The following is a 12986-nucleotide window of genomic DNA, read 5'->3' on the forward strand; positions in this document are numbered from 1 at the left end:
ATTTTTCTTAAAAATTCTCCCCTTTTTAGTATAGATTATAGGCATAAAAATAACTCTTTGAAAGATATGGCATTAAGCATCCAAAATAGTTTAACTAGTCATTTAAATTTGAAATGACATTGTTAATATGATCAGAAAAGAATTATCCTCAAACCATTTCAATTTAAGTACAACTTAAGATCCCGCAAAAGATTGGAATTTAAAAACATACGGTATATTAAAAAGTAGGTTTAAGCATAAAATTTGTCTAACTAGTTCACATGCATTTCATGTAAAGTTAATGAACTAGTTAAGTAACGCCCTTTTAAAAAATAAAATTTCATGACACAAGATTTTAACACAGACAGGCACAAGTCATAAAAGCATTTAAGCACACAAGCAAGAAACAAGATGTATTCTATATAAGTTCAATTTTTGCTTTTAAAATGTATACATAAATAAATATATATGTATAAAAAATATATATCCCCTTATGATTTTCAATAAACACTGGAGGCTATGCTTGCTGAAAAAAGAAACTTTAATTGAAAGACCAAGCAAGCAATGTTTTTTTTGTTTAACATTTAAGCATATTCCAAAAAAGACATGACTAGAAAAACAACCATATAGATCCCAAAGATATCAGGAAATTTTTGACAAGGATCATATGGCCAAACCTAAGACACTATGGCTAAGTGATATATTTTAAATCAAAATTTTTCAATAAGATTATCACACTTAAGCACAAGCCACAAAAAATTCAAAAAGCAAATCTAAACCTAAAATGTTGGTGAGCATAACAAGATGGACAATTAATATTAGATGCTCCCCCTATCAATTTGAATACATGCTTAGATTCAGTCACCTACTTATACTGGTTTCAATTGTAAAACAATCATTTAGAGAGAAACAATATAAGTACTATTTTTCATTCTTAATCAAATTTTACTTGATATAAGTTGAATTATTTATATTTCACCAGTAAAATGTCTCTAAACACATGCACTAAAAATCAAACACTAAGTCATGCATGGAGTTCAAGCGTACCAGGAACAATCCATATCAAAGATAATTCAATGAAGATGGTATATGATGTTTAGGGTACTAAAAAAAAAAAACTTAGGACTCAAAAAGTACAAAAAATAATAACATGAGTTCGCGGGACAGGTGACTTTAATCCTTTTCTCAAGGATGGGGCTTGTGCTCCCCGTCATAGTCTCAAGCACAAATAAGTGCATTAACGTTCAATAATGGATTTCATTTAAGCACACTCAACACATGTTCATCCTTCTAAATATTACTCAGCATGCAAGAGATTATAGGCACTAAGCTCTTATTCATTTTTCCTAGAAGTATGGCTTAAGCTCCCCCAGTATATTTGCATGCACGCATACTTGCAATTTAATTCAAGGATGATAGTCATTTAAAAACATTCCTCATATGTTCATCATTTCAAAAGATTTCAGCATGGAACAAATATGGGCATTCAGCACATATGCATGACATATTGCATTTCATTTTAAAAGCATAATAGCCAATCAAGACTATACTCAAAGGTAATGCAATAGGGGATTAAAAAAAATGACACAACTCAAAATGCTCAATGAGTGTGTGCAGAATGAATGCTCCCCACAAGTCATGCAAAATTCCTAGTCACATGGTGTAATGCCCCGAACCCGAAACTAGGTTCCAGAGTATTATTTGAAAAACACCTCTGATACTACCTCATGACGCCCCAAACTTGCCAAGTGGGGCCCAGGTGCCACTTGTTCTATTACTTGTACCTTGCTTTATATCAGTTACACAGCGAAAATAATAACAACTCCTCAATAATATACTAGAGTTTTTGCATCTATACAACCTCAAAAGTATATACCAACATGCAGTATTCAAAAATATTCACAACTCTAAAAACATAAATATATTACAAACCCCAAAAATTATAACCAAAATTTATACCCTCTCTTTCTTTCAAAAATATTATACTAGTCCCGAGCTTACTAAAATCGATTACACGAAGGTCCTAAAAATAAAATTCAACTATCGGGTCAGACACGTCTCAGTAAGGATGGAATACATTAAATCAGCATGTGACAATCATAAGGTTAAGTACAATATATATATATATATATATATGTATATATATATATATATATATTCATTATTTTCAAATAAACCACAATATATATATATATATATATATATTCATTATTTTCAAATAAACCACAATTATGAAATCATTCTCTATTTCTACTCAAACACATGTAAGGTATTTTACCAAAGAGAGTTCCCAAGGATAGGTTTGATTACCTGCCCATACAAGTAGCACTCCTTTGCTTTGATACCCTATGCAACCTACGGTCACAAATGATGCATATCAGGGCACTTACCTTACTCAGTAAGCCCTCAGGTGGCTAGTTTATCTCGTACTCATACATTCACACAAAGGTTTACTGGCAGAAGTTCCTGAGAATAGGGAAGATTACCCATCCATACAAGTAGCTTCCCTTTGTCCTAACATGTTATGCAGCCTGCAGCTACATCTGATACCTATCAAAGCACTCGCCTTTCTCAGCAAGCCCTCGGGCGAAGAGTATACCCCTCCCCAAATACAAGTAATACTACTATATTTAATACTGATAATACCTTACTATATTACTCTTTATTCTGTTATCACTGTGCATTTCATTACATTCACTTTCATATTCTATATTCATGTGTCATATATTCATCATTTCTTTTTATATTCATGTCTATTTTCACATATTCCATTTTCATATCATTTCCGTCTGTTGATCTTATATCCATTACTTCCATAACTGCCATTTCCATGTCCATTATTCTCATATTATCCATGGTTAAACTTACAATTATACGTTTAAAACCCTTCATACCGGTGATAAATCCAATCATGCTTCTGCCCCATGGCAGGGTTGTGCGGTCCGAAGGCTAGACTTAACCCTGGTTGGCCCTCCAGGGTTAAATCAACCAGATTGTACAGTTTGTAGGTACGATTAGCTGCTTCCACACTGGTCTAGACTCTAGGGGGACACTACCCTTCCTCAGCACAATCGACCATCCCATCTCCACACTCTATCTAAGACGTGTGGGTGCACTAGTGCCACCATTCATATCCGCAACAGTACTGTGCCCTTTTCCTGTCCACCGGAGTTCTCAAACCATAAATTGTAATTTAACATTACCAAACACATGCAAAACAATTCATATCACATTTTAGTTTTCAATACATTTCTAGTATTTCCTGCATCTCATACATATATCATAGTATAACACAAAAGCTTCATTTTATACATGTCACACAATTTAGCAACATATTTCATACGTTCACTAAAAATAAGCCAACCCATAATCATTGTTCATATACTAAAAATATACATTTAATTTCTTGCACAATTAACCAGAAAATTTGTCATTTTACTTTCCATTTTCACAAATAATATCTAATACCACAACCCTACGCTCATAAATTAACAATTCAAACAGTTGGCATTTCAAAACCCACATGAAAATCATATACATATATACGTAATATTTCCATATTTCACCAGTTATTTCCTAAAAAATCCTAATTTAATATATTCCCCTTACCTGATTTCTTGAACTACGCCAACAGGAACTCCGAAATTATGGCTGCGACGCTCACCCAAACCCTAAATTAAAAATTCTAGTTTAATCAAATTAACCCTAAATAAAATACTATTTTAACATTTTCTAGGCCCATAAATTTCAAATAACAATTAAACTCTCAAAAATAACCAATTTTCTTAATTTCCTAAATCTGACTCTAACTTTGGAGTAGTGCCTAGGACCTCCAAATTGAAAATTTACTCTGACCAAAATGATGATGATCAAGACTAGGACCTCGTGGTGGTGCCCGATTGTTGATTTAGTTGAAGATTTTAGGATAAATTGAGGAAAGAGAGGGAATATACCTTTTCCCAGGAGTGGTGCCTATGCCACTTCTGTGACAAATCCACTTCGGTAGGAATGTCGGTGGCGAAGATAGGAACCCAATGGTATCTTCCGTCTTCTGATTGGCTGAATATTTATCAAGAAAATTGAGGTGAGAGAGGAGGAAGATAGAGGAGGCATGATGCAGAGGGAGAGAGAGCGTAGGAAATTTCAGAGGGGGAGTGGCCTCTCTGTTTCCTAAAGGATCTTTTGATCCTTCAGGTTCTTATCTTATATATAAATAAATAAATATATATATATATATATATACATATGTATATAATATTATATTAATATATTATTATATTATATTATTTAATTAATAATTATTTTTTATTTTTTATTTTTTATTTTTTAGGATCACTACACGTGGACTTTGAATATTATAACATGATGATTGACCATTTGGGTCCTTCGTGAAGTTCATATCCCAAGGTTAGGACCGAATGGTGTCCATGAACTAAATTTCTCCTAGATCCAAAAAATGTGTACATGTTTCTAGTTCAACGCAAAACAATAGGATTTAACATGTACTAATCTATTTAATTTTCTAGCAACCTAGGAAATGACATGAAGATTGTGCATTTTTTCTATTAAGCATATACCATTTATAATTCAACATGCACCAACTAACTAATTAATTATTTTGCATTCATTATAAAAATAGTCAAATAGTTCACCTAGCATGCATTGTATCATCATTTATTCTAGTGCATGACTTCATTTTTGGGAAAATTTCTACGGAAATTTCGGCAACATGTCGTCCATACATTAAACATTTTCCCATTTTTCTATGTACCAAAAACCTGATAGATTCACGCAAATAATTCAAAAATAATCTGCATCATGCATAAATCATTCAGTTTGAGCATGTAAGAACCTATGTCCACTACCAGCATGCAATTCACATCACTACATCGGCCAAACAGAAGGCATTCAATACAGGCATGCATTCAGTAGTTCAATCAATATATCAAATAAAATATAAACTATCCATACAAAGATATAATCATTTTGCAAACAATGGACAACTGTATTCAGTAAAAACAAATCATCCAATAAACAAAACAAGATAAGTATAACATAATATATTGCTTATCGGATGAATTTTGAAAAACAAGGCTGCTCCCCCTCAATTATGCAGCCAATTTGAAGATGATTAAAATGTTAAGCTTCAAAATGAGTTTAGGGTAAAAAAATTATGGAGTACTAATTCCCTAAAGCTCAATTTCATGTGTTGGACAAAGATATGCTATATTTAAGATATTCATACTAAAGCATATATAGCATTAAAAATTCAGTAAATAAATATAATTTTGTCCAGTAAACAAGGGATAGCCAATATATTCATATGTTACCCAATCATAATGATATGTATATGTATAAAGCTTTGACTGAATATGATCATTAAAACTCACATATTGGCTAGAATTTCCTAAGGTTCTTAGTTTAATAATAAAGTATACTAAAATATAAGCATTTAAGCACGAAACTCTATTTAATCATTCAAAGCATTTTGATTCCTTATATATATCCTAAAATCTTATGAGTATCAACAAAATTTTCTTCTTAAGTGCACCTCATAAGATGGCATGTTATAATCGCAGAATTACATATGATTCACATAGTAAGAATAAACATAAAACATGCAGTATGTGAATTAAGCATCAAATAACGTAGAAGGAGGAAGATATCCTTTCCAGTTCACTCCTTCCTAATCGATTATGCTCATAGTGGCTTTCACCTCTCTCTCGATTTTTCTATATTTTTCAGATATTCCCAAAAACCTTAGTACTACAACAAAACATGAACTTTTAAATAACATTGGTAGCTAAGGCAAAGTAAAAGTATGCATGACACTTAAATGATATGCATTAAAACACATGTCAAGCAAATTCAATTCATTTTCAAAATTTTGGGAAACATTTCATTTTAAAAATCATTTTCAATAGGATATGATCTCCTTTGCCAAACGTTTTCCAAATCCTCAAATCATTTGATTTTACAAAAATCATTTTCAATATTCAAAAAGTAAAATCTACGCAATAAAACCAGGGGATGATTTGCAAAGGCTTGACCCTCAAAACAGGGATACACCGAAATATGAGTCGTTGCAATCTTTATGCAAATAGCAGTTAAGCTTATTGCAACCAGGCTCTAATACTAATTGTTGGAATTGGTGTGATCCCAAGAGAGGGGTGAATTGGGTTTTTAAAATATTTTGGCTAAATTAAACATTTACGCTGAGTCACCACATATCATATATCATTCAATACAATAATGTGTATGCACTACAAAAAATCAGGGTATTAGTGAAGGATCAAATCCATCACTAATACTTATAAATTCATCACTAATACTATTAGTGACGAATTTATAAGTATTAGTGACGGTTTTAAATTAGTTTCTATATCTTCCATTACTACTAACTATTAGTGACGAATTGTAAATTCGTTCCTAATAATACAGTATTAGTGACGGATTATAACTGTCACTAAAATCCTAATACCGTCACGATAAATCCTACATCGGTTTTGCTTAAATTCGTCACTAATAGTGTAGTGTTAGTAAATGATTAAAATTCATCACTAATAGTGCAGTATTAGTGAAGGATTTAAATTCATCACTAATACCCTACTTTTAGTGACGAATTTTAATCTTTAACTAATAATTAAAATTTTAAAAAATAATACTAATTTTTTTAATCATCAGTTCTTGTAAAAATCTGTAATTACATTTTCGCATACATAACCTGAAACCATAATTACTACAAAATTCATAAATTATTCAAAATTTCGAATTTAAATACAAATTCAATTAAGATACAAAAATAAAATATGTTTAGATAACAAAAAAAAAAATTCAAAAAATTAAAAATTCAAATACAAATACATTATACAAATTCAAATTAAAATATAGAAATTCCATTTGTTCAAATAACAATAAAAATTACAAAGAAATAATCAACAGTTGCATCTGACAACTATAGTGCATACATGGCATCGTGCTAATGTTTAAATAGTCATGAACCCTACAAATTAAGAATCATAAAATAAAAATTTGTATACAAATGGAGAGCATAATGGAGAGCTAATGCTCAGCATAATCAGGAGGAAAAATATAGAGAGTGTGTCGTACAATAATTTTCAACCTTAAATGAATTCCTTAGAGCCGAACTCAGTGACCACCTGGGCCACCATGCAACACGAATTCCTAAAAAAGTACTTCCCCATTTTAAAGACTAACTAGCTTAGGAAGGCAATAGCTAGTTTCTCACAAATAAATGGTGAACAATTCTTGAGACATGGAAGCGCTTTAGGGACCTTTTGTGTAAATGTCCACATCACCAAGTCCTTAGGTGGCAATTAGCTTAAACCTTCTATGAGGAGTTAGCTAAGCGTGATAGAGCCATGGTCGATGCATCTTGTGGAGGTACTTTCCTCACGAAGCATGAGAATGAGGCTTGGACTCTTTAAATTTAAGCCCCCATTTACCTATGCTTTGTTCTCTTTTTCATTGTAATTATCCTTTTTATCCTAGTTCGGAGTTACACGTGGTTTGTTTCATGTTTCAAGTAATTGGAGCTTAAACTAAGGAGTTAAGCAATGCAAGAATCCATGGGAGCAATTAGGAAGCACGAGGCTCGACCAAGTCTCCAAGGCCTTGTCCCATCCAAAGTAACATGACCTTGCTCGACCATAGGGTGCAACCAGGTTGTGAAATGAAGACTCTAAAGCGCTGACTAAAGCAAAAATACTAAGAGCTTCGACCAAGGGCACGACCAAGAGGTTTTGGGTGTGCGATTAGGTTGAGGAATCCTTCATCTAATCCCTAGATTTTCCAAAGTATCTCGACCAAGGCACGACAAGGAGAAGACCAGGGTGTGACCAAGTTAACTATAATTGAGTTTAGAAACTATTATGTGAGATTTTTGGCAAAACATTCCTGATTTGAATTCAATCGCTTGTAAACCATTTTGGGTATAAAATTAAACTTTGAATAGGTGATTAGGGTTCCCTTTTGGCTCCTTCTTGTTCAGTGATAGACCTAGAGTGCTGATTGGAGCCATTTAGATTAGTTTTACAATTTTCTTCAATTTTCAAGTTGTAATCTACAATGGTGGTTGTCCGTAGTTCTTCTTTGGTTCGTGACAAACATGAGAGTACTCCTAGGTTGCTGCTAGAGTAGTGTTAGTGTAGTCTGGTTCTTCTTGGGTTTCTTTCTATTCGTGACAAGCCTGAAGTGCCAGTGGAGGCCATTAGAATAAATTTACTGCTTTGTTTACATTCCATTGTGACATTAATAAAAGTCATGTTTTTAATTATATCTTTCAATACCCTGCTTTTACTTTCATGCACCATAAGTGGCAATTTAGTTTCATTTGCTGGTTGTGATGAAACCCTAGGCTAAAAACAACATAGCTAGGATTTCAGCAATTGTGCATAATAGGGTTGGTGCTAAATCGTAATCCATGTTCGCTGGATAGGGTATACTTCATCTCCCGATCATGCTTCAGACAATTGGTGCAACCTTACTACCCTATGGCACTGGAGTGGATTACACTAAAAAGGAATTCATGTTCGCTAGATAGGGTATACTCAGTTCTCTTGATCGTGCTCCGGACGATTGGTGCGAACCTTGCTACCCTATGCCACTCGAGTGAATGACTTATATTTGAGACCCTATTATGGAATAATTGACCAAACCTAATTATAGCCTAGTAAAGACTAGGGTGGATTCATAACCAGGGAATCACCTTTCCATAAACTACTTTCATTCATTTTAATTGCCTTCGTAGTTTAGTCAACAAACCAAAATTCAATCTTTTTCCTTTTGTTCAAAGCGTAGTCAACTATATTAAAATTGGAGCACTGCACTACAGTCCCTGAGATCAACACCTAACTCATTCCTTGTTCTATTGAGCTTGGGATTAGTTAGGTTATAACTATTATCTTTGGTAATTAAGGACCTAAGCCTTGGCGAGCCTACCAGTAAGGTTTCACAGGATCTGGGAGTTGATCTCTTCAGGTGAACTTGTACTTGATAAAGTTTACACATCTAAGAGCGCAGCAGATATTTGACAAAACTAGTTACCATGGAAAAGTTGAAGCATTACTTGGATTTGCTTCAAGTCTCCAGTTGGTAGAAGGGAGATGGCCCCAACTTAATGTCCCAAGGTCAAGGTGAAGTAGCGGACTATGTTTTTGATTTCTCCCAAGGTGCGTATAGTCGCCAAAGTGGAGATTGTTGTGATATGTGACTCATATACTGAATGGGATGCAGGTTCAAGGAGAGAACATAGTGGAAAATGTAAGTGTTGAGGAGCAGCAGGGAAACCGTCGATGAATTGGATATAACTGTTGATAGTTTGGCATCTGAATTCAGACAAATTACATTTTGTCTAAAACCGTCGATGGTTTGGTTCGAGAACCCAGCGCAGATTTTTGAATTTTAAAAAGGAGACGTTAATATGGTTGGGGTTTGGAGGGAAAACCTCCGAAAACTTTATATATACATTATTCTTTATGTATTTGTAAGGTTGTAAGTATTGCAAGTGTCTTTGACACCAGATAGTAAGAAATCTTTGTCAATTGCTTTCGTGGATATGGATATAGGCATTGTCAAACCACGTAATTCTTTGTCTTGTTTTTATTGCTTTCATACATAGTGCCTAGTTGTGTTCTGTAATTGTTCTTTCATTGATTGATTCAATATTTCGCTGTGCAAATACAATATATACAACAAAAATTAAAAAGAGAGAGAGAGAGAGAGAGCAAGTCTAACATGATTTCTTTTTTTCATTTTCGTTTTGGACCTCATCATATAGAACTCTCTATTAACAAGAAAATCATACCACTGATACACAGTTTAATTTCAATTCGAAAAACAGCCTTGTTCAACAGCGCATAAATTAATAAATAAAACTGGATCTAAACCAAATGTCTAAAGCAAAAATAGAATTTTTACACACACGTACTGATAACACAAATGATCAATCTCTAAAAATAAATTCTCAATTCCTAGCGGAGATTCCAACTTTCATTTCACCCTTTTCCTTGGAGGCATTAAGATTTAGCAGTCAGCAGGTAGCAATAAGCATTCCCCACATCTTCATGACGGCCTTCATGAAGCATACATATACGTACGTACATATATAGGATACATATACTACAGTACTGCTTTTTTTCCTTAATTGTAATTTTTGCAATCTGTTCAGTTCAACAGAAACATGACTAATGCACAAATTCACGAGCTCAGCACTATAAAGGTTAGTTAATTAATTAAGTCTGTTTCATCTTCATAATCCCTCTCCTTCAACTCTTCAACCTTCTCCACAGCCTCCCTCAACTCCCACCTTCTCTCCACATCCTCTTCACAGCAAGCCAATCCAATCTTCAACAGCTTCTTCATTTCGCCCTCCGCATTCTTCGTGTCTCCCATCTCCTTATCGAACACTTCGGCCGCCGACTCTTCCCTCGCAATCGACTCCACCCAACTTGTCAAATCCGTGCCGCTGGCACCGCCCTGCGTAAGATAGATCGCGGGGAACTTCCCCGTCAACACCTCCAGTATCAGTATCCCGAGGCTCCAGACGTCGGTCTTCTTGAGGGTGCGGCCGAGCTGGGCGTACTCCGGGGACTTGTAGGCCACCATCAGCTGCTGGGCGTCTTCCGCGTTGATGAGAGGCACGAGAGCGTAATCGGTCAAGAGGGGCTCCATGAATTCGTTCAAGAGCACATTGGAAGATTTCAGGTGGCCATGGGGGAGCATTAGGCTGGGGAGCTCACTGTAGAGGTAAGCCATGCCCTTCACCACGCCCTTGATGATCTTCAAACGTGCTGGCCACTCTAGCGCTGGCCGATCCACCGTGTGATTCCCTGAATTCAGTGTTCAAAGTTTTAGATACAAATATTTTTTTTTTTTCAGAGAAGTAATTTTTTTTTTAACAAGTGGTTCCAATTAATTAAGGAGAAAATAAAAGCGAAGGTAGGGATATTAATTACCATGGAGGTGGCTTGCCAGGCTGCCATTTTGGACGAAGTCGAAGACCAAGAGCTTCTCCTCTTTCCTATAGTAGTAAGCCACGAGAGGAAGCAAGTTTTGGTGTCTTAGCCTCCCTAGCCTTCTCATGTGCTCTTGAAACTCCTCTCTTCCTACATTGTTCATCAGCTTGAACCTCTTTACCACCACTGCTTGCCCCCCGAACACCGCAGCCTTGTACGATGCCCCGAAGTTCCCGCTCCCCAACACTTCCGCTGAGGCTCTGAGCATGTCCTGCATATCGAACCTCTCTCTATCTTCCCTAACAAATGTCAACTTCCCTTGTTCAGACTTTTTCGCTTTCTCCTGCGAATGGTGATCGACTTGGTTCCCAGCCGAGATAGCCGCTAAATTAGGTTGCCCGTCAAGCGACATGGAACGGTCCAACTTGGATGCTTGTGCCCGGCGGAAGCACACAACGAAAATGACAACCGTTGCCAATGCTACCGCTAGAACGAAAATTATGCCAATCGTGCCCGCCTTCCGAGAACTGGATGGCTTCTCGGTCAAGGTGGGCACCAAGGGGGGCGGGCCGGGTGTCGGAGAGGGGCTGGGAACGTTACTACATGGCTCCAGAGGCAGTCCACATAAACCTTTGTTGCCTGCATACATTGTAATAATTGGAAATTGAAACAAATTAAGGAATTAATTGGAAATTTTCATTTGGCAACAGTTAATTAGAGCATATATATCAAATGATGAGACAAACAATATATATCTACTGCAAGCGTACTTTCATTATGATCCATGACAATGGATTCATATGTCTGACAATTAAGGGAATTGAATCAATCAATTTCCAGCAGCTTTGCACAAAAATGAAGTGATTACCTGAAAATGAGTTTGTGTCCATTTTGCTTAGGCTCGTAGGAATCTCACCCTCCAATTGGTTATTGGATACGTTCACCATCTTCAAACCCTTGTGCCTAAAATCAGGTATGCTTCCATCAAAATGATTCCCCTCAAGATTCAACTCCAAAAGCCTCGGCAAGTGCACGAGCGACGAAGGGATTTTACCCGTAAACGCATTCTTGGCCATGAACACTTTCTTCAAATAATTCATGCCCACGAATGCATCGTCTGGGATCTCGCCGGAGAACTGGTTTTTCGACAAATACAACGACTTGAGCGCAGGAAGTTTCCGTAGGTCAGGGAAGGAACCAGAGAGGTTATTGTTCATGAAACTCAAAGTCCTCAAGTAAGTCAAGGGAACAAGAAAATCCACAGCCACTACGCCTGTTAGACCCATGTTCTCAAGCTGCAGACCCCAAATGTTCCCTTTCCAACAAAGAACTCCTGCCCAGTTTCCGTTATCACCATTGCACGGAGTCGTGGAGGGCATCCAGCTCCCAAGAGCGGTGGGGTTCCCGAAAGCATTCTTGAACTTCAAGAGGGTCTCGGAGTCTAACGATGCGTCCGAGGAGATCACAATGGCGGTGCAAGAGAGGATAAGGAATGCAGTAAAGAGGAGGAAGGATGGGGAAGGCGGGCGCACAAGCAGAGCGGCGTGCGCGCCCATTGGCGTTAATTTATTAGTATGATTGACAATCCGTGATTGAACAAATTAAAGGCATCCACACACAGGGAAGGGCGGCCGGGCAATGGGGTTTGATCGATGGCAGAAGTTTTCTTCGTTTTGATTGTTTTTCTGTTTATTTGGGAGTTGGAAATGTGGGAAGAGGAGGTGAATGAGGGAGGGAGGGATGGAATGAGAAATGGCAATGAAGATGGGCACGAAGGAGTTAATTTGGTAAAATTGACTAAGTCTCCTTCCTTTGGATGTAGAGAGAGAGAGAGAGAGAGAGAGAGAGAGAGAGAGACAGAGAGGACGTGCATGCGCGTTCGTCTTGTGATGATAAAGAGAATGAGATGTTTGGGAGAGAGATGTAAGGACTGCCTTTGAATTGTATTGCTGGTTGTTGGGGCGTGCTGGTATGTAGGGGCGGCGATGGCATCTCCATCTCCACTGCTACTCTTGCCTTTTGATTCCTTTG

General features: G+C 36.5%; 1 protein-coding gene and 1 non-coding gene across 2 annotated transcripts; both read right to left on the reverse strand.

Annotated features, from left to right (window-relative positions):
- Window positions 1–7198: 7198 nt before the first annotated feature.
- LOC131158980 (small nucleolar RNA R71) lies at window positions 7199–7303 on the reverse strand. The gene has a single exon (XR_009137596.1). It is a non-coding gene; the product is annotated as a small nucleolar RNA R71 (small nucleolar RNA).
- A 2654-nt stretch (window positions 7304–9957) lies between these two features.
- LOC131157834 (pollen receptor-like kinase 4) lies at window positions 9958–12511 on the reverse strand. Its single transcript, XM_058112235.1, has 3 exons — window positions 11824–12511; window positions 10956–11594; window positions 9958–10829 (listed from the first exon to the last, which is right to left on the reverse strand). The coding sequence occupies exons 1-3, from the start codon at window positions 12509–12511 to the stop codon at window positions 10225–10227; spliced, it is 1932 nt and encodes a 643-aa protein (XP_057968218.1). The 3' UTR covers window positions 9958–10224.
- Window positions 12512–12986: the final 475 nt, after the last annotated feature.

Source organism: Malania oleifera, chromosome 6, assembly GCF_029873635.1.
Source record: "Malania oleifera isolate guangnan ecotype guangnan chromosome 6, ASM2987363v1, whole genome shotgun sequence".
Classification (NCBI taxonomy): Eukaryota; Viridiplantae; Streptophyta; class Magnoliopsida; order Santalales; family Ximeniaceae; genus Malania; species Malania oleifera.